The sequence below is a fragment of the Triturus cristatus genome, chromosome 1_1, assembly GCF_964204655.1.
Source record: "Triturus cristatus chromosome 1_1, aTriCri1.1, whole genome shotgun sequence".
Classification (NCBI taxonomy): domain Eukaryota; kingdom Metazoa; phylum Chordata; class Amphibia; order Caudata; family Salamandridae; genus Triturus; species Triturus cristatus.
Genome location: NC_140579.1, coordinates 124,195,885 through 124,219,206, shown reverse-complemented (window position 1 = coordinate 124,219,206; position 23,322 = coordinate 124,195,885). Strand labels below are relative to the sequence as shown.

At 46.8% G+C, this 23,322-nt stretch overlaps 1 protein-coding gene across 1 annotated transcript in view; it reads left to right on the top strand.

Moving 5' to 3' along the window:
• Positions 1 to 22,752, top strand: part of LOC146869744 (lymphocyte antigen 6D-like) — a 44,245-nt gene extending 21,493 nt beyond the window's left edge. Inside the window, exon 3 of the mRNA XM_085614074.1 lies at positions 22,345 to 22,752. Within this exon, the coding sequence (XP_085470200.1) occupies positions 22,345 to 22,562 (218 nt within the window). The 3' untranslated portion in view covers positions 22,563 to 22,752. The remainder of the gene's footprint in view (positions 1 to 22,344) is intronic.
• The last annotated feature ends 570 nt before the right edge of the window (positions 22,753 to 23,322 follow it).

Below are 23,322 nucleotides of genomic sequence, written 5' to 3'. Positions count from 1 at the left end.
TTGTTAAGTTAGCATAACCACGTTAGATGTTAGAAAGCCATCTTTTTGCTTTTGCACACGACACTGCGTTTACATGTTATTTCTTAAAACAAACTGCTGACTCGAGACTTGCTTCACACAAGAACAATCTGTTGTTACCATCCCAAGCTCTGCGCAGCGACCTTGGTCTGTACATGGTGTGACAAACAGTCTGGATTATTACACAATGCATGTTTTCTACTCTAGGTTGATCGACCCACTATTTAGCCATAACACACGCGCAGCTGCACATACCTGAAAGTTGGTGCTTTTAATATCACAGACATCATGTTTATTATTCAGACCGAAGACGAGCCTTCCTGCGAGAAGACTCCGGATGCTCCTGTGATGTGATTTCACTAAGCTGATCTTTGAGGTATGGGGTCCCCTATTCAAGCCTAAGAGACCTTCTATTAGCATAATAATAATATTAGCTTCTTAGTAAAGGGAAGGTGGTAGTATCCACTGTCATTATAATATGATCACCCCTTTTATATTCTATGGTATTGTAACTATGTTGCTGGTTTTGATATTAATCATTTGTCTGCTTGTATTAGCCAAAGTACTGCATCTTAGGACACGTGGTCTATAAAAATAAACCCCTTTTATTTACAACGTGTCTCTGTTGATTATTGTTGTGGACTGATGTGAGAATAATATACGAACAGGTATTTCCGATTCCCACCATTCCTGAGAGTATGTACTGAGTCGCTTGTTCTGGGTTGTCTATTCATTGGGACCGCCGAGCTAAATCTCGGATAACGAATGGGACACTTATGCTAGCCGGATACTGGGTTCTGGGTTCTGAGGTGAGTTTCTGGTACACCACAATTCACTGAGGTCCTGGGGTTCTTCGCATAGTTCTGTGTATCAGCAGAATCCCTGCAACATGGCGCACCTAACGTTTGGTCTATGAGTTGAAACGCCTTAGTAGTGCTTACATTTTAGTCCACAACACCCTCATTCTTGTTTCCGGATAACAAGTCTGACGGATTTAAACCTACCTAGTTCTATTGATATAGGTTCCTTCAAGCTTGATCATTAAAAAGGTTATTGAACCCTTGTGCTACTAAATACTTGAAGTGTAGCTTGTCCTTATGGCAGTAGACATTGCGGCGCACAGCCGTGCAGCTCTGAAACGTCATTTGACGCAGTATGGGGTGCCGGACACGGGCATGGACGTCATCTTTGTAGTGGGAGCCGATGCGGCTCACCCGTTTGAGTTGTTCTATTCCTGGGTGACGATTCCGGCAGTCAGTGGGGATGACGATACCTTTCATTCTTACACTGCTACTGCCGTGCCTGCTAACTATGCGCCGTATAGGACACAGGAGATACCAATATCTGCTTGGCAACATCAGATTTGGTTTAATGGCGCCCTCCCCCATGTGGTTATACCGCCGAGAATGGGCCCTTTATCAATTGCAGGGGCCACTTGGCCGGTACTAGCCGGATTTACGCCTCATCCCCGTTACCTCACGGTGACGGTGGCTGAATTGCGTGTACTACACACTGCCCTTATATCAGTATATAGGGCGTTGGTGCAGTATGTGTCGCGCACTGTACAGGCGGGGGCGCCTGTTAGTGCGGGACAACCTAGTGATCGTCACGCGGTGGTCATTAGTCCTGTTATGGTAAATTCTGTTATGGGCAAGCGCCCCCTCACAAGGGATGATTATCCTTTTTGGCTTGCTGAAAAATTTGACCAAATAGAGGCGGTTTATCCGCATACAACTCCTGTGGAAAAACACAGGATCCTCACCATTAGTTTGCCTAAAGACTTAGTTCCCCATATAGATGATTGTGTATCCTGGGGTAAGATTTTTGCTGCGACGTACGCGCAGTGCTTTGGCACTCCGTCTATGTTACAGCTGCCCTCCATAATTAAACAGGTTCAAGAGGACCATGGAGCGGAGTCTGCGATAGAATTGGGGATGCGGCTCCTCGGAGATTTTGGCCTGGTGGCTACCATGATAATGGGAAACCTTAAGGGTGATGCGTTGCACTTTCAGGTTCGTAATGAACTGAAGAAAGTTGCTGAAGAGGACAAGCCGCAGGAATTTGCTAAAATAATTTCAGAAGCATATCGTGATTTGGGGCGTAGCTCTTTAGGAGTTAAGCCTGTGATCAAAACTCCCGATTCTAAGCAGCAGGGTAAGGCAGAAACTTCTGGTAAGGATGGTCGGCCAATTTTTCCAAAACAACCTTGGCGGACTAAGCAACAGGGAAAGCAGCAGCAGAAACAGGGCTCTCGGCCTGCCTCTCCCGTACAGTCAAGTAGTGAACGCACTTATGATCTGCGAGATCGTGCTACTATTAAGTCTCCTGATAGATTTCAGGTTTCTGAACCGCGCTCTCCTCGTTCTTCACAGGAAACATCGGCTACACAGTCTGGTGGCGGAGGCGGTGGCAAAGGTCGGGGTGCTCCACAACAGCGTGACCAACCCCGACAGACTGAGGGTAAAGGCAAGCAGGACGAGTTTGCTCGACAAAGACCCCCGTTTCAGAAGAAGAAAGTGGCGGCTCTGACGGCAAAATATGCCTCAGATAGTGCGGACACAGCTTCAGAACCGGACATGGGCGCTGACGCTATTGGACAGCGCGGCAGAAATTACCATAGTCCGTCAAGCTCTGCGTCCATTTCTGGCGGCGACAGCAACTGATGTATTGGTTACTGTTGAAACAGCTGACACCAGAGTGGCTCCCCCTGATAGACTTTATGAAATAGTCTTATTAATAGAGGGTGACATACAACGTACTATAAAAGGGATTTTTTGGGATAATCTGACCACCACCTATGATATCCTCCTAGCGGAGGCAGATTGGCCCCCAGCCTTCATTTTGGAAGCTCCTAGAGGGGAGGAGAAAATCCTCCCGTCCTTTGCGCACACTGTGCCTAAGGACCAAGCTGAAATGTACGCTGGTGAATGGGCGCTGGCGCTTGCGCCAGCGGTATATCGTACTCAAGTGGGTTGGGACCGGTTGTCCCCCTGCCATGAGATTCCACTGCGGTCTATGCCCCAGCCTCAGCCCCAATATCCCATGCGTCGTGAAGCTAGACCTCACGTCGCGGCGATCCTTGAACAATTGGAATATCAGGGTGTAATTGAAACTTGTGTGTCCCCTATGAATAACCCTTTATTCACTGTAACGAAGCCTGACGGCTCGTACCGTTTAGTTTTGGATTACCGGCACCTAAACTCCCATTGCCGGACCTGCGCGGTACAAAATACACATAGCTCGGCTCTAGTCGACAGTCTCGTGCGTAAACGATTTAAAACGACACTTGACATTTCCAATGGCTTTTTTAGCCATAACCTGTCCACACTGAGTAGCCAGTGGACAGCGTTTACTTCGGGCGGAAAACAAAAACAGTTTACCAGATTAGCCATGGGCTACAAAAATAGCCCTGGCGTCTTTTCCGCTCGCGTGGTTTCTCTCTTAGAAAGAATAGACCCCGAGGCATACTCCTATGTTGACGATATCTACCTCACGGATGACGAGCTGTTGCCGCATCTGTCTCGAGTCGACAATATTGTAGTGAGTTTTGCTGACTATGGCTACAAATTCAATTTTGCGAAGTCTCACATCGCGGAATATACGGTGTTGTTTTTGGGCTACGAGCTCAATAATGAAGGAAAGGGGTTAGCTCCCCACTTTCTGGAAAAGTGCGCATGCTTGAGTGCGCCTACGACACTAAAGAAATTACAATCTTTGCTGGGCTTTCTGAATTTCGGCCGTACGTACATTCCTGATTATGCCCAGCGTATCAAGCCGCTTTACGCCTTGGTACAACCCACATTTTCGAAGTCTAGCTGGCAGCTGGAACATTCTAAAATTTTACAGTCTTTACAGGCTGATCTTCTTGCTTCACAATATTTGCTGACACGTGATAACCGCACTAACCTGGTGATAAGAATAGTGCCAGGCGCCGTGGGTTTCACGTATTTGACGTTTAATGAGGGCGATACAGTCCCCATTGCGTACAAATCCCACTTGTACACCTCTGCTGAATTACGTTTTTCTGCGGTCGAAAAAGTTCTGACTGCTGTACAGATGGCGATCCTTAAAGAACGCGCACTGTCGCATGGGAAACAGATTCTGGTTGTAACACCCTATCCTGCCTTAGAAGCAGTGACAAAGGCAAGTGTACCAAATTCTAAAGCTTTGCATCCTCGGTGGATACAATGGGCCACAACACTGACGTCGCCAGACGTCACTTACATCTTTGATGCCTCATTACAGACTCAAGAGTTCTTGCAGTATGAATTCGTTCATCCGGCACCTCTGTCTTTGCGCCCGCTCGAAGAATACCATTGTGTCATATACACTGACGGGTCTGCGCAGCCCGCGATTGGATCGAAGCACGCTTATTCAGCGGCTTGCGCAATTGTCGTAGGTACATTCGTAAATGGTGAATTCCAATCTGATGCAGTGCATACGCAGTCATTGGGTGATTGTACCGCGCAATTGGCGGAGCTTCGGGCTCTGGTGCTTGCACTGGAGTTTGCTGATCCCCGGGTCACTACTCTTATAGTGAGTGATTCCTTCTACTGTGTCCAGTCCTACAATGACAATTTACACTTCTGGTCTCAGAATGACTATCGAGACACAAAAGGTGGCACAATTAAGCATAAAACGCTTTGGGTTCGAGTGGCAGACTTTAAAGAACGTCTCCCTCTCGTGAATGTAATTCACACTCTTGGTCACCAGCGACTTGGTGTCCATGCTGTCGGCAACAGCTTGGCTGACGAGGCAGCAAAAACAGCAGTGGCTACATACTTAGTGGCAGCAGTTACCAGATCAAAGAGTAAGATTGATGATGACATCTTGGCAGCTATTGCTGCTACAGAGAAGGGAGGAGATTACCCGAAGGGTTTTCCTTCTCGTTACATTTACCATTTAAGTCCTGATAATGTCCCATTAGTGAGGATTAACGACGTTGGAGACAGAATTATTCCCAACGCGGACTGCAGACCCGCACTGATTCTGGCTGCTCATGAGGGGTTGGCGTCTGCCCACGCCGGAGTGTCAGCCACAATCTCCCTGCTACAACAACGTTACTGGTGGTTTGGTTTATATAAACAAGCGCGCGCTTATGTTCTTGATTGTGACATTTGCCAACAGATCAAACCTTCTACTGTTGCGCGCCCATCACAAACACAGTTGTACATATCCAATAAACCATTTGGTTGTGTTTATTTGGATCACTGCGGTCCTTTTTCTTCTGATACTGCGTACAAGTACATCTTGGTTGCAGTGGATTCGTGCACACGTTTTCTGTGGGTATGGCCACAAAGGAGTGCTGACTCGCGGACTGTCATCAGAGATTTGCGTGTCTTTGTGGGAACTTTTGCGTGTGGTACCTTCCATTCTGATCAGGGCCCTGCGTTCGCCTCTAAGGCTTACAAGGAGGCTATGAGAAATTTGGGGGTCCTTGTCAAATTTTCGTCCCCCTACCGACCTGAGGGTAATAGTGTGGTGGAGCGAATGAACCGTGACTTAAAGCAATCATTGACAGCCCGTGTTTTAGGCACAGGCCGGAACTGGCTAGCCCATTTGTATAACGTCCAACGTGCACTTAATAATCTCCCTAGAAGGTCTCTGGGTGGGCGGACCCCGTACATGATGCTCTTCGGAATCAGAATGTTTGTACCAGACCTTGATGGTCTAGACATGGCGGCGTCGACCGCACCCTTTGACGTAGATGATCACTGTGCTGTTTTACAGACTCTACAAGAAGCCAGAGACACTCTATCGAAGGAACACTTGCCCTCCACATCTGAAGTTGAAGTTCAGGTTCCAGTCGTCGGCTGGCTACCCCGAGTTGGAGATCTGGTCCGTGAGAAGGTGGAGAACAAGAAGGAGTTCGGCCCCTCTTATCGTGCACCAGTTCCAGTGCTTGGAGTGCAGGGTACAAGAACAGTCATTTTACCTCCACTTCCTGGTCGCAAAGAAAACAGGTACATCTCTATTGACAATGTCAAACATCAGCGAGTGGCCGATACTTCTTAGCATGACTCCAGCAGTTTCATGCCAGACGATGCAGAGAAATTCAATGTTGACTCTTGCTTCTAACACCTTGCCTGATGTTGCCATCGAGATGCAATCGGTTACTGATCCCTTGTTGATACCATCGGCTGGTGGTTTGTCCGAAGAGACTGAGTATGCTTATCCTACACGTGGTCCCTCGCCTGTTTTGCAATCTACGGCGCTTGGACAGTCCCGTTTCTCCTTTGAAACTAACTCGTTGCCCTTAAGCCCCCCATCGAACATTGCTGTTTTTTTCAGCTGGTTTAAGAGACATTTTTTGATTGCCCCTTGGACATACATTTGGCTGTTGCTTTTCAGTATTTTTTTGTTTATGTCCATTGGATTCGTGATAGTTTTTTTCCGTCTTGTGGATGGCCACTATCTGAGTGAGAGATCGACAATTAGACTTATCAATGGAACTTTGGCCCCCCACTCCTCGTCCCACGTCATGAAGAGGGACCAGACTTTTGTGAATATTACTGCCTGGCCCGTCTTGGATGGAATCGCATGGGATGCTGTTAAATTCCAAATTCATGGGCCTACAGAGGTCATTAATGTACCTAATGTATTTCGTGTTTCTATGGGTGATGTGGTTAGGCAGAACATACGTTCTGATGATTGGGATGTACACGCCATTGAATCACTGTTTTCTGATTTGAAATATTATGCCGCTTTTAATGCTGAAGATTTATATGAAAATGCGGCTAATTATGCGGAACAGTATTGTTTTCAACATTATGGCAATCATTTCCTGCATAAAGCAAATACATTTAGGAATTTTGTAAATTTTACCCAATGGGAACACTGTCCTACTCCCGAGTTCGGAAGTTCACAAACACTAGTTAACAAGTATTCTTATTTTACTGATTTCAGTGTTTCCGACCCGGCAGCGTTTTACTTTAAGGTGCTGCCTGAGTCTGCCGCAAAGGTTAGACTGACACACACAAAACTACTTTATTCCAAGTCCTTTATGGACGAGTTGTCAATCAAAGGTTATGATGTATGAAAGTCTACTATTGATCTAAAGTCGGTTTGGGGTTCCAAGCCGTGGCAGGTACAGGGTACAGAGGCTTTACATCGTGCCTGTCTTATACCAAATCATATTTTATTTTTAAATTCATCCATCTTCCAAACCACCTGTTTTGGATTGGCTACTTCTAAACAATTAAAGTCACCTTCTGTGCCGGATCTGGGCGCTTATCCCAATTGGGATAACCACACAGATCTGTCCCTTGCTGCTTTGCGCTCCTTAGTTTCAAATACATCTTTCAATATTTCGAAAGTTAATAGTGAGGGTTGGTTAATTTGGCAAAGCAGTTCAGATATCTGTCAACGACGTTTTCTGGGACTGAAACCGGGGTATACTCAGGAACGCGTAGACCCTCGGTTTGAGTCTTCACATACTGTAACTACATACTCTGTGGGAAAGTTGTGTCAATCTTGGCTGCGACATTCCACTTTGGCGTCTGTCAAAGTTCATTTATCACAATTACATGACAAAATAGATTTGAATGATTTTGTTAAGGGTCCTGTGGGTGGCAGAACCAAGAGGTGGGCGTATGCTATTTACAACGAAGTCTGGAAGTTGTCACAGATTGAGGCGGCTTCCAGATTGAGGGCTATTGACCAAGCCAACATGGAAAAGGTTTTAGCCGTTATAGATAATAGCATTAGCACTCTCTCTTCTAGGATTTATACATTAGATAATATTGTTTCATCGGTTGTTGATATTGTGCATGATGATATGTCTGTGTTATATCATGGTCAAAACCAGTTGCGTTCTGTTATGCAGTTTGCGTGGACGTTGCAGACGTTGAAGGCAGGAAAGGTCCCTTGGGACTATCTGAACACTACATCGTTATTCCTTCCCTTTAACCTTACTGACAAGCAGCGATTTATGTCCATGAAGGACGCTACATATTCATTGTTGCATATTGAAAAGTTAGAACCGTTGCCCTTCTCAGTAGCAGAGATCAATTCGGCTACGTGGCTAGCACACGGATTGATAACACTACCTTTCGCGCTTTTTAAGTTTACGTCTTGTATGAAACATTATGCTTTGGGTAGATATGAACCGCTGGGCACCGCTTTCATACATGAGGTTTGGTCCCTCCCCTTTACGTATCGATGTACTAGAGACGGGACTGAGGTTTATTTGAAAGGCGAGGAGTGTACCACGTCACCAGACCATTCCTTGGTATGTAGGCACATTCAATTACACGGCGCATGCAATGTACAAGCACCGAACTTAGCCTGCATCCTACGAGGTGTCCCAGTGCCTGTGATTACGCCTTCTTTCACACTGCTTGCTAACGGTAGTTATTTGATTTTGAATAGTGAAGCTTGCTGTGGGATGTTAGTGGGAATCCCGTATATAGTAACTGTCTCGCAGAAAGTGGTCTGCTGCAATAATGTTCTCTTTCCACCCCCGCATGGGCGGCTGGATGCTTCCATCTGGCCTTCGATTCCAACCTTGAAAGCAGAGTTCAACAAGTTGAGCAGAATAAGAGCCCTATTGTCCCAAAAAGAGGTGTCTTTGACTTCATCTCGTGAAACATTCGACCTTCACGTGGCTAATACGCGCACTGAGGTACAGGCGCTTCTGAATACTGACCTCCCCCTACATTTCGGCTCTTTGATCCAAGCTATTTTCAATGCCTCGTCCACGACCGGCCTGGCTCATTTTTTTAAACTTGTGGGCTCGGGTCTCGTGACCTCTTTCCAAACTATTTTTGGTGTGGTTCCGGGATTTTTTCATTCACTTTTCTCGAGCATCTTTGGAGGTGTTCCGCTGCTTCTGGCACTAGTGGCGGGTGTGCTGCTTTTCCTTTTCATACTACGGAATGGCTGCTCCTTCTGTGCCACACGTGCACCTGTCCCGCCTGCATCTTCTTCGGGATAGGATGCTTGACTTTTATGGAACTCTGCCATTGGCGACATTAAGCCTGGCATATGGATTATCCTTCCGGTATTGCTACTTCACCTGCGTGCAGCCTGTGCTTCACTGCCTGGATTGCCCCTTTGAATGGCCTTTGGATTTGTGCTTGACCAGCCTGGTGTCTCCGGTGCCGGATTTCGATCGACTAATGAGGCCCTTAGTGTCTCACGAGTTGACCTGTTCTGGTGTCCGGATAATGGCTTGTGGAGCAGCACATGGGATCCTGGGTAATTGGGACATCTCTACAGCTGCCTACAACTTCTTGGCTATGAGCTATTTGGAGGAACATTCCGGGTGCCCTCTGATCGTGCTGGAAGCTCCGCTGATTGAAGAACACGTGTGCTCCTTTTCGTTGATGGATTGGATGGCTGAGACTTTCGCTGGCCCTGCAAATGATTTTTTGTTGGAGGCGGTTGCCACATATGCTGCCTATACATTCATGGATTGACTGCACTGTCGTCCTTGGCGCCTGACGCTCCTGGACAGCACCCTGCCGTGGCATTTACCTTTTTCTTTTTTGCTTTCTCCCTGATGGTTGTTTTGAGTTTTTTTTTTTAATTAATTATATTTTTTTTCGGACACCACTGTTTTCCCCTTTTGCTTTTCAATTTTTTCGTTTCAGACTTTAACTCATTCTGAACCTTTGGATTGGTTACGCCTTGTTCTGCTCTGTCGCAATTGAACTCTGCGTTCTCTCTTTTCTTGCCTACTAAATAGTGCTTCGATCAAGGGGGCGTGTAGTGAGTTCTCTCTGAATACGTACAGGCATTGTTAAGTTAGCATAACCACGTTAGATGTTAGAAAGCCATCTTTTTGCTTTTGCACACGACACTGCGTTTACATGTTATTTCTTAAAACAAACTGCTGACTCGAGACTTGCTTCACACAAGAACAATCTGTTGTTACCATCCCAAGCTCTGCGCAGCGACCTTGGTCTGTACATGGTGTGACAAACAGTCTGGATTATTACACAATGCATGTTTTCTACTCTAGGTTGATCGACCCACTATTTAGCCATAACACACGCGCAGCTGCACATACCTGAAAGTTGGTGCTTTTAATATCACAGACATCATGTTTATTATTCAGACCGAAGACGAGCCTTCCTGCGAGAAGACTCCGGATGCTCCTGTGATGTGATTTCACTAAGCTGATCTTTGAGGTATGGGGTCCCCTATTCAAGCCTAAGAGACCTTCTATTAGCATAATAATAATATTAGCTTCTTAGTAAAGGGAAGGTGGTAGTATCCACTGTCATTATAATATGATCACCCCTTTTATATTCTATGGTATTGTAACTATGTTGCTGGTTTTGATATTAATCATTTGTCTGCTTGTATTAGCCAAAGTACTGCATCTTAGGTAGGGGTGGGCGGAATTTGCGGAATTAACCTTCGCAAATTATCGCGAGAATGTTTAAAATTATCGCAAACAAGCAGAAATATCGCGAAGATGCGGAAGTTTTTTTCCGGCATGTTCGCGAGATTTTCTGCATGGTTGCGGGTCGCCAACTTACCCATGTGGTTGCTTGCGGGCGCGGCCATCTTGTTTTGAGTTGTTCTCGCGGTGCATGATCGCGAGAAGAAAGACGTGATCGCGCGACGCATGACGTCACTGCGGGCGCGAACTGTCGCGAGACAGCGCAAATGGCTAAAAACAATACAACATCTCATGGAGAACGCGACCGGATCAAGAAAACTTGTCGGCGAACGCAGGGATTCAGGTAAGGCGATCGCGCGCGCGCAAGAATGTTTCATTTTACAGCGCGAGCAAGAAACAAATTATCGCCAAGCTGCGGAAACCGGAATTTTTGACATTTTCGCGCTCTCCGCGGAACGCAAAAATGTCAAATTATCGCAATTTCCGCGAACGGAACGAAATTTTTGCCCAGGCCTAATCTTAGGACACGTGGTCTATAAAAATAAACCCCTTTTATTTACAACGTGTCTCTGTTGATTATTGTTGTGGACTGATGTGAGAATAATATACGAACAGGTATTTCCGATTCCCACCATTCCTGAGAGTATGTACTGAGTCGCTTGTTCTGGGTTGTCTATTCATTGGGACCGCCGAGCTAAATCTCGGATAACGAATGGGACACTTATGCTAGCCGGATACTGGGTTCTGGGTTCTGAGGTGAGTTTCTGGTACACCACAATTCACTGAGGTCCTGGGGTTCTTCGCATAGTTCTGTGTATCAGCAGAATCCCTGCAACACCCTTTTACTCTCCTTTGTGTCCTCGGTCTTTCCTCCACTCTGCTTGCACTTTTGCTGCCTTATTTGCACTTTTTCCTCTCTTTTTGACTTTTTCGTTTGCCTTTTTCCACACGTTTTGTCCCCGTCGCTGCTGCCCCCGTACCCCCCCAGCACGACCAGTGCGACCGGTCCAATCCAGCTCCCCTCCCCGCTCCTGCCTCCCAGCTGTCCAGCCCTCTCTAACCCCTATTTAATGGCGCCAAAGGCAAGCCCGCCCGCGAGCCGACCACGACCAGCGCCAGGAACCCTGGACCTCCGCACCACCAACGCTACGACCCAACGGCACTCCACGCACTCAACCCAGGCTGCAACAACAACTGCCAGCAAGCATCACCAGCCTACACTCAAGGACCCATCAGCTGTCACTGCTGCTGGTACACCTGCAGCACCGCCAAGACTGTGGACCCAGCGCAACCCGCCCGCAAGAACACAACCGAACCGAAGACCCTGCAATACATCCTCCTCAACGTCCGATCCCTCCACAAACACTCGACCGAAATCTGGGACATATCGTCTTCGCCCTACGGGAGGCGTTTACATTTGGACAGTAGCTGTATTAAGTCTATAGTGGGTCATCATCCCATCTCTCCTGGCCCATCTTATTAAGGTGAGGCCTCGGAAATATTTAAAAGAAGTGTCTCGCCTTTGATTAAGATAAAGCCATTTGCTTTGCTAATGGTATTGTATAGCAAAGCAAATGGCTTTAACTTAATGAAAGGCGAGACCTATTGCATTTGTAATGCTTTTTAAACTTGGTAACACTGTTTGGGCACTGGTTGCACCCCATTAGTACCAATTTAACACCCAAATTTAGCAGTGGGAGTGAGAAAGTTGACTATTCCGGCTTTTCAAAGGGCCTTCCCACATGCGACAAGATGTGTTGCTGCATTTTTAGTTTACTTTTGAACCATGTGAGACAGAAAGCAATTTTTTTGTTAAAATTTTAAGATTATGGGGAGCCGAGCATGTCGATGCGCCTCTGTAGAGCTCTGCTGTTCGCTCCCTCTATGGGCCATAATCCGATACGATCCTAGACCCCGAGCCTGATTTTGGAGGGTACTTTGTTGCGGTGCCTGTTGTGACCCTGTAGAAGAGTTCCGTCGGTGGCGGTGGGTCCGATTCACCGTGGGCGGCTTCCACGAACTCCGCCAAGGCCTACATAAAACACCCCCTGCCAGGGTACGCAGCACAGCAGGTACAAGACATGCACTGGGAGGTGGGACATTGGCACAGGCCTGGTCTGACACCAACCACAGGCCTTGTGAATGCACAGGCCCCACGGAACACACAGACCCGCTCAGGAACCCTCATGCGTAATTCCGCAAATTCCGCCAAGACCTACATAAAACACCCCTGCCAGGGTACGTAACACAGCAGGTACAAGACATGCACTGGGAGGTGGGACATTGGCACAGGCCTGGTCTGACACCAGCCACAGGCCTTGTGAATGCACAGACCCCACGGAACAGAAAGACCTGCTCAGGAACTCTCATGCAGAACTCCGCGAACTCCGCCAAGGGCTACATAAACACCCCCTGCCAGGGTACGTAACACAGCAGGTACAACACATGCACTGGGAGGTGGGACCTTGGCACAGGCCTGGTCTGACACCAGCCACAGGCCTTGTGAATGTAGAGGCCCCACGGAACACACAGACCGGCTCAGGAACTCTCATGCAGAACTCCGCGAACTCTGCCAAGGCCTACATATAACACCCCCGGCCAGGGTATGTAACACAGCAGGTACAACACATGCACTGGGAGGTGGGACATTGGCACAGGCCTGGTCTGACACCAGCCACAGGCCTTGTGAATGCACAGGCCCCACGGAACACACAGACCCGCTCAGGAACCCTCATGCGTAATTCCGCGAATTCTGCCAAGGCCTACATAAAACATCCCCTGCCAGGGTACGTAACAGAGCAGGTACAACACATGCACTGGGAGGTGGGACATTGGCACAGGCCTGGTCTGACACCAGCCACAGGCCTTGTGAATGAACAGATCCCACGGAACAGACAGACCTGCTCAGGAACCCTCATGCAGAACTCCGCGAACTCCGCCAAGGCCTACATAAAACACCCCCTGCCAGGGTACGCAGCACAGCAGGAACAAGACATGCACTGGGAGGTGAGACCTTGGCACAGGCCTGGTCTGACACCAGCCACAGGCCTTGTGAATGCACAGGCCCCACGGAACACACAGACCTGCTCAGGAACCCTCGAGGCCATCAGTGTTATATGCAGGAACACAACAGTTTCAGGAGTCAAGACCAGCTCCACATCAAGTGTACAACAGCGAAATGTTTGTAGAATCACATTTCTGGAAAATCACCCAGTGTTGTGGCATCCTGCTCACCCTGCGCCTTTCATGTCACCTCTGGTCTTGGTTCAGCTGCTGCACTCGCACTTGCAGTTCCATGAGTAGGAACGGAGACCCAGATATATGTACCTCTCACACAGCGCAGCGCAGCACCCACAGTTGCTGCACTACGGTGCATGAGTAGAGTGCAGGATAGTGCCATAGCTACTAATATATGGCACTCTCCTCCCCTCTCCCTAGCGCGGGTGCACAATCCAGCTTCTGAGCGGCACACACACACACCTTCGCAACTCAGTATAAAGGTCTTGTGTGTTTTGCTGTTCACCCTATGTGGGAAGGGTATGCCCAGACGTGGGTCCCGTGCTCACTATGCCACTGGAGTCAAGCTATCCTGGCTGAAGAGGGGTGAAACCCCGAAACCGGTCCCAGGATGCTTGTTTCCGGTCCAGGGAAGACATGGCTTGGCAGTTCGGGCTGGACTGTTGCCATGAGGCACAGGGTCAGACTGATTTGCATATGGCCATTTCTGAACTGGGGTGGCAGAGTGGGCTAAAGAATAGTGATGGATTAAACCCAGATCAGTTGACTGGGCGTGAGTGTTTGATTTGCTCAAACGCTTCGTCCATCATCCCCTTTGGTATCGCTCAGGCATATTACTGGGCATCGCATCTCCTAGTAATAAATGAATGATGGTACTGCTCACAATCTGACCCAGCTTATGCTGTGGAACGACTCTTCATGGCCGAAACCCCACTGCTCCACTTTTTGCATAGCTCCTCGTCTCTGATGGAACTTCCCCCGGCATGTAGGACAATCATTCAGATCTGGAGGCTGGCGGTCCGACAGATGGGATGGTGGGGCAAACTCACCGGTGCTACGCCTCTTTGGCGCGGCACACACCATCGGGATTTTTGTGTTGGGAGACGTAATGTGGGGGTCCACACTCAAATCCTTTCAGCAGCTACAGACTGATTTTGACCTCCATAAAACGCAATTTCACAGATATCTGCAACCAAGACATGCCGTATTCCCTTTGATAAGGGGCCTCACAAGCCTCCCGGAGTCCCACCCATTGGAGGGCCGGTTGCTCATGGGAGATCTAGGTGTCCACAAGATTTGTCAAATTTACAAACACTAACTACGCATTCCACGACCACTATACACCGGACTCGGGTGGCGTGGGAAGCAGATGTGCCCACATTGACGGATGATGACTGGGCTGAGGCACGGGCTAGCCCCCGGTACTCTGCGGTCTCTACCCGATATCGACTGATCCAGTTCAAATATCTTCACAGGATTTACTTTACACGTTTACACCTTTACAAGATGGGGGCTATTCAGTCCCCTATGTGCCTCTGATGCGATTCGGAGGAGGGGTTGTTTCTCCATACTGTGTGGACCTGTGAGGCACTGCAACATTACTGGTACGGCATAAGGTCCTGCTTGGGGCAGGTGTTGGCATGGCGCATTCCTGCAGACCCTCGATTGATACTCCTACACAGTACCGAGGACATTGGGGGAAACAGATATTGTAGTGTAGTTCCTATATCCGTGAAAGGCTCTGAGCATTATAGGTTTGACTAAGGTTAGTATGTTTCTATCGAGTATATTAAACTTAATTACTTGTGTGTGCCAGCTAACTCAGAGGTCACTAGAAACTTCTCGAATATACAAGAAGGGATTAGTCTCTGACAACCGCATAAACATGACAACTTTGCTTCCCTTTAGAATCGGAACAGTTTCAGAATCGTGGAAACAATAGATAATAGTTTCACTCAGTCAATTGTGCATGCTTCGTTTCTACAGAGTTACGCAGAAATAGAGAGACGGACGTTTCAATAAAAGGGTTTATTGAACAGTCTTAATTCTCATGCAAGAGATATGAATTGCTACAATCGTAAAACAGACTGCGAAGTACAAAATGTGAGAGGTTAAAAATAATACTGCAATAGCATGGTTTGTAGCTATGGCATATATTAATCAAAATACATACATAAATAACATAAGATAAAATGTGATACTCATCTGATGCTTCTAAATTGTTCTACCCCAGTGTACCTAACCTAAGTGCAGTACGAGGTTTGAAGTAGGTGCCATTTCTAAAGTATAGCTAGCTATATTTTAGTTTAGCCAAGAGTTGACAAAAGTTTCTCTAAGTTCTAGTCAGCTCCATACCTTAGAATTAGAGAGGTTGGAATCTCTTTTCTGGACTCGATAGTCTAACCCCCCGCAAGGGAAGTCAGAGAGCACTGGAGCTGGATTCTCTGCGAGGGGGATGGCAGCGTCAGGTCAGTGCATCAGGCTGGAACTCGATCTCCTTCCGAACTTGCTGTGGCAAACCGCGTAGTCTGGGTTGGATCGAATCCTCCGGGAACCGTAATTTGCCATGGCAAGTGCTGGTATATTTATACCTTGAAGGTGTCTAGGAATGCCAGTATTGACGTATAAGTCGGGCAGAGGAACGTCAGAAATGAACCCCTAAGGAATAGATGTTCATGCATACTTAATGAGTTCTTAGAGAAATCAATATTCAAGCTGAGGGAAATTCCTAAAGGCTTAAGGGTCTGGTTTTCAAAGAATTCGTTGTGACGTGGATGGACGGATGTAGGTGGCCATGACTGTATTTGGTTTGTACGGACAATGTCTAAATAAGGACCGGATTTCTATGTCCAAATAAGGGCAATGTGAATTGTACCTATGTAAGGGCATAAATCGGGAAACCTATATACGGAATCTAAATCTGCACACAACAATATAAAAGGCATTTATTGTTTCTGGGGCTTGCACTAGCTAAACGTGACATTGCACAACACTGGAAGGCAACATCCCCACCCAGTATAGGTACCTGGAAGAAAGCAATGGATAGGTGCCTGTCCGCTGAAGTCGCAGTATTTCAGGCTCGGGATGTCTGCAAAAAACACAAGAAGATCTGGGCCAAATGGGCCACATACCGTGGCTTTGACCTGTCTCTCCTGGAGTCAGTGGCTTTCCGAAACCCGATTGATAGGCTGGTAGTGAGCAATTCACCGATATAGGGTAATGGTGTCATGCAGAGGTGAAGGAGCAAGATTGCACAACGTTTGTATAATGTTGTCTAAATGATTAAATGATGTATGGTGCGTAGTTGGGGGTGGGGGGAGGGGGTTTGGGGTCTGCTGCGTTGCAGACTTCATTGGGGATGTCATTTGGTGCCTTGCAATTGTATATTGTATCTATACATGCTTCGATGCTCACTGGGCTTTGCCCATTTGGTACCTAGAAAATCAATAACATTTGTTGTTGTAAAAAAAATTGTAGATTATGCAGCAGATGATGGATTATGTGGCAAATGCATCAAATGTATAACTCTGCCTGAAATCGCTGCTGCCGCACAATCGCATAATTCCAGTGGCCCTGCCAAACATGCAGCATCAGACTGGGACAGAAAATAGGCCTCAGTACCAAAATAAAAGGGGCCCCCATTAGTGAGTTAGTTAGCTCGAAAAGTGCCCCATGTTTGCAAACTAGCACAGTTTTCAACTTGTAAAGACCTGCTGTGTAAGTTTTTTGTAAGGTATGGAAGACTGCACTGATTTGGGTTTGCTGCAGGAAATGTTTGCTTTAATATCATAAAAATCGATAGTAAAAACCGGCTTACCTGACCCTAAAGCAGGTCAACAACTAGCCAAAAAAACGGCCTACATACTGACCTGACAGCAGGGCTTTACATGGGATGAAGAAACTGGGGGTGTCTTTCTAAGGAGCATGGCTGAAGTAATTAAGGGCGTGGGTTAAAAACATGCAAGCTATATAAATCTGTGCTTAGCATAGTGTGCCGCTCGACCGGTATTTTGCTGCTTCTGTCATTGCCTCCAGATAAATATTACGACAAGCAAAATTACACTGATAACAAGCCAGTACTATTGGCTTTGTCAGTGATTGTTAGTTGCATAAGATGAATAAGCAACATGTACGGCTTCCTTGTATATAATATTGAAAATGCTCCAGTTCTGACATGATGAGACTGTGAAAGAACTATAAAGAGTCTCGTTGAAGTTGCATTAAAGGCAGCAAAGGGTGGCACCCCTGCAGAGTTAAGGTTTGTTTTTTCACTCTGAAGGTGACGGCAAAAATGGAGAGCGGGGCCGTCTCATCACCTGCTTTTCAGAACTTTCATTCACTGTGCAGACACGATCAATGTTTTTGCAGGCAAACTTAAGGGCATGAATATAGGGCTCCTTTTCAATGTCCATTTTAATTTACTACCGGGTCTAAGACTTGAGTGACCCAGCAGACTTTAAACCCTGCCCCATCCCCTTTAACGCGCTGATTCTGCTCCTCTGCGTGCACCTCTTGTCTCACAGCCGTACTCACACCTATCTGCTCCCCCCACTTCATTCCTTTTGTCTTACCCACTTTATTTGGCTCTCTTTTCCCTTTCCACTTGTCCTAGGTGAGCAGTTTCCACTGTGATGTGCCACCATCGCCACTCTATCCTTTGCTGTGCCCCTGCAGGATATCTTGCTTTTCATTCATACAGGGGCAGGGCGCACTTCACATGCAAGGGCACTTTAAGTACCCGTCTAATGCGCTGTGGCCCACAGAGACAGGCCTGCAGGGGAGAATGGTCAATAAAAGAAAAAATATAAACTCCTAGGGGGCCCCCTGGGCCTCAATAGTCTGGAGTCTTTAGAGGTGCGAGGCCCCACGGCTGTGAGCAGGCGCGGGGCCCTGGGCAGCTGCCCACACTGCCCATGCCTAGCACCAGCCCTGAGTCTCACCCTCGTCATCAGCTGCGTCCCCGGCCTTTCTTTTCTCTTTCACTCACTCTCTCACACCGATGTTATTTCACTCACCAGTCCCTGATTTTTATTTTTTGTTGCAGTTTTTTTAAAGCGAGAACTCGACCAGAAGGTATTGGAGCGCTTTACGTGAGCACCAGTTACATTACTCATGGAAACATTCTTTATTTGGTAGGCATGGGGAGATTAAGTGATTTGCCCATAATCACAGGATGTTGAGCCGACGCCAGGACTCGAACCTGGTTCCCCAGCTTCAAAGTCGGCAGCTCTGGCCAGCTGGAGACAGGAAGGGTTTTCCTCACTGCACTTACTGGCGCTGTGAGGTCACAACAGGAGGAGGGTCTCTCTCAGTTACCAGAGACAACGTGACCCCTTGAGCCCCCTTCACAGCCTACACTCACCTGAACATCAAACTTCAATAATGAGCTGCTGGGGTCCTGCCTTCCAGTGCAGGGCCTACACTTTGCCTAGTTACACACATAGGTAAACTCCATCACCTGGAAGACAGCAGAATAATTCTTACATACATTAAATATTTCACGGCTATATGTTCAAATTCCAAAATCTGAGAGTTACTAAATGTACTATTTACATAAGCCAACAGTATAATACAGGAAACTTTGGGGCAGATTTACAAGCCCCGTGTGACAGTTTTGCGCCGCCGTTGCGTCACTATTGTGACGCAGCGGAGGCGTAAACAATGCGGCCCATTTACAACATGACACATCTAGGGTGATGCGTCACGTCGTAAAGCCCTGCGTCAAATTATACCTGCATCAGGTATAATGTATGCAGGGTGGCCGCTCCCATGCAGAAAAGTCTCGTAAAAGTGACACAATTAAATCTACAAGATTTCACTGCACTACTTCTAGGACGCCACTGTGTCAAAACCTTAGGAGTTACGCAGTACAATGAGTATAGGCCTCAACATGCATTGCCAGAGTTGAGTCGTGCTTGCGACACAACTCCAGCAGTGCGTGACTTTTGGGCCAACAGATGCGTCAGAATTTCTGATGCATCGGTCAATCCTTGCGCCAATCTGGCATCAACATGGGCTTCTATTGGAATTCTCAAAGGCATATTATCAAGCCCATTATCGCCGCTTTAGCGGCAGTTTTCTGCCGATAAAGCGGTAATAATCTTAACGCCGGACCTTGATAATATGCCGCAAAGTTATTGAAATATGCAGGTATGCTGTTCTGCGACACACATTTCTTCCCGATGTCAAGCCCTATGTCTCTTTACCCTGCATTTCTTCAGCCTTTGCCCCCACGTGCATGTTTGTAACTACACCAGCGTAATTAATGTAATTTCAGGAATTTCGCATTACACTTAATACATCGAGCTCCCGAAATTACACCATTACATGAAATCATGGCTGAATTTATGGTAAAGATTTACAGCGAACGCACAGGAACATCAGAACACAAGCAGCTGTCGTTTACTGTGCTCGTTTAAATGCATCCTCGCATGAAAACTCGATGAGAAGGTACATTTTACACTAAAATATAGTGCAAAGTGACAGATTTGCATTTCGCATTACTATGCGTAATTTCATTAAAGCAAATTCCTGAATATACAACACACCCCTAATTGCAACCACAAGTTATCGCTGAATTTCATCATACAGTAGAACAGTCCCTGGGGGAGTATATCATATATAATAATCCACATTTGTAAAGCGCGAACAATCACCCGTAAGGGTCTCTAGGCGCCGGGGGCCGTTGGGAAGATTAAGCAAGCTATTGCCCAGAGTCACATGGTGCTGGGCTAATCTGCCGCCGGAGCCGGGAATCGAACCGCGATCCCCAGATTTCGGAGTCAGTCGCCCTGGCCACGGCGACACACCTCTTCCCTAAGGAGTGAGTGACTGAGGCAGGGGGTATTTCCTGCAAAGTGTCTCTAGACAGGACCCCTCTCCTCAGCTCAGCTGGGTTGCTGTTTTATATGTGATGCTGGCCTTGACCAGGGTCTGCAGGGCTGCTGGTGTCTGCTCAAGGCTCCAGAGGCTCGGTCTGTCTTCTTTTCCGATGTCTGAGCATTAGTTACACTGAGGTGTCTGGTTGGAATAATGCGTTTACTATTTTATTAATGTTTTAATGGCCAGAATTCCTAGGAAATCAATTTACTTCAAAGATATGAATTGTGACTTTAAACAGTAACTAGTAGAAATTGTTAAACAATAGATATTATAATTGGTTTAAAAATGAAAAATATTTTTCCATTGCCAAGGCTTCAAGGGTGCTATATTAAGAGATATATACATATAAATTACCTACTGGCGGTCGCCAGTAGGTAGTTATAGTTAGGACCACGTTTCCATAGGAAATCCGCAACATTCTATTTTGAATAACTTTTGCGCCGGTCGACGAATCCTCGCGAATTTTTCAAAATAGGTGGGGCGCTACGCTCCGCTCCTACCCTGAAAGTCTCGGGGGGATTCGTCAAGCGGGGGCTGAGATAAAAGGGGGGTCCCAAAACGCGTTTTTCCCATGCATTTTTCCATAGGACCTTTAGACACAGCTACAGCCCGAACGGCTGAACAGAATTACTTGAAATTTGGCAGAGAGGTAGTCCTCAGGTCAAGGAAGTGCCTTTTGTAGGTTTGGTGTAAATCTGTTCAGTAGATTCTGAGAAAATAGCCTTTAAATCAATATATATATCTGAGCCAGCTTACGGTGCGCTTACGGTGCGCTTACCGTACGCGTACGGTGACGTGCGCGAGCGCGATTCTGATTGGCTCTTAGATCTTAGTAAACATTCGATTCGGCCGAAACCAGGAAGCGGCGGCCGCCATTTTCTCTCTCGCACTCTGAGTGGGGCAGCATAAATGAAGCCCAAAAATGTGTAAAGGGGCAGTTTATTGAGATAATATTCACCCAGCAGTGATATATCGCCGATTACGCTTACCGTACGCGTACGGTAAAAATTGGTTTAAAAAAAAAAAAATTATCCACACTCTCCCCACCCCAAGTGCAAATGGTGCCCTAAGGGTACCATTTGTACATGGCATATCAAACAACTGAAAATAATAAACAAAACATTTCACAACGATGCGCATAATATGTCCCCCATGTGCGCACGGTGCGCGAAGCGCGTCGTGCGTACATGGCCCATCCCGCATAATGTGGGCCGACCACCGTGCGTGCATGGCACTAACTGCGTAAAGTGGGCGCGCGGTGCGCGAAGCGCACCGCGTGCTCACTGTGCGCGCACGGTGCGCGAAGCGCACCGTGCGCGCACGGAACGAACTGCGTTAACTGGGCGAACACGCCACGAATGGCGTAAAGTAAGTTAGCATTTAAAAAACCATACAAATTCACTGAAAAAACCATAGGTTTCACACACGTTATAGTTAGGAATTAGCATTTAAAAAACCTTGCAAATTCACTGAAAAAACCATAGGTTTCACACATGTTATAGTTAGCTGTACATTTTACTGATAAAAAACCAATGAAATTCCCCCGTTATAGTTACTGTAGGCAACTATAACTCACGCGACCGTAATCCTCTGCTGATGACATATGTGTCTTTATGAAAAAAAAATATTTGTAATATATGTATAGCTAAAATTTAATGGAAGAAGACATGGGCAAATAAGTGTCTAAATACAGTATTAGCATCAGCAGAGGATTACGGTCGCGTGAGTTATAGTTGCCTACAGTAACTATAACGGGGGAATTTCATTGGTTTTTTATCAGTAAAATGTACAGCTAACTATAACATGTGTGAAACCTATGGTTTTTTCAGTGAATATATATATATATATGTATATATATATATTTGTAATGTATTCTTGAATTGAACAATGATCGCTTTACTGGTTGAATTTTTCATCTTGAGTAGGCTGGGTTTTCAGTGCCCAATCCTGAGAATTGACAAAGACATACACTGGGACTCACTGTTCCTTTATGAACCCAAAGTCTTCAAAGTTGCTAATTCCTTGACTATCCTCTCTCCAGCTCCTCCCTGCTAACTACTCATATCTTCTCACAGGTGACTTCCAGTTTGTCCTCCAGGACCGAAGCTGCTCAGCGGCAGACCTCTGTTCAAAGTCTGGCACGAAGACGGCGCTTGGCATCAACTTCACCTATCATACCACCTGCTGTGACGTGGACCTATGCAACGCTGGCATACGCTCCGGCCGCAGCTATGGAGCCCTGCTCACTGCCGCCACCCTGCTGCTCTTTGTGCTCCTGGGCTCTTGGTGGTGAACACCAGATTGAGAAGGGCTTTTCAAAGTAGCCAAGAACCTCTTTGTGACCTTGTCCTGGAGGTGCCACTGGAAATAGGATTACTATTCTGCTGTGGCCAGCACTCTCTGGGCGGGTTGCTGGGCCGCCATATTTCTATATATGTAACTGAATGATTAAAAGATATTTGTAAAACAAAAATGTTCCTTTACACAGGTGTACCACTTCCTACAACGTCATGAGCAGACTACTGATTTTTTTCTAAAGATAACATTTTTATTTTAGCTTTCTCCTGTTTAATACCTCCTCCATGCCAAAGCACGGGAATGCGGAAATTACATTCCCATGACTCTTCCCCTCGTATCTCTCACTTAGGTGTTCCCAATTATTGTCATGTATGTATTTCACCAAAAGGGCATAAAATATTCCCTAATTTCACACAAGTGCACTCTGGGATTGTGTGGAGGAAAGGGGTGACCTTACTGGCCAGATCTTCGGCTAAACAGGGATGCCAGGAAATCTGGGGCTTCTTGTAGTTGCGCCCCACTACCAGGCTTTACATGCTCTCTATATTAACCGAGCCAATGTGAAACAAGCATTGGCATAGCCAATAGGTCTCGCTTTTGGGACCTTAGAAGTGTTTAGCCATGCAACACTTGATGTTGTTTGATCAAGGATATTGTGCCGGATAATTAAACACTTATAATGTCCCAAAGGCGAGACCTATCGGCTATGCATTGGGGGGCCTTATAAGTGTTTAGGTAGAGCTATAGACTTTGCC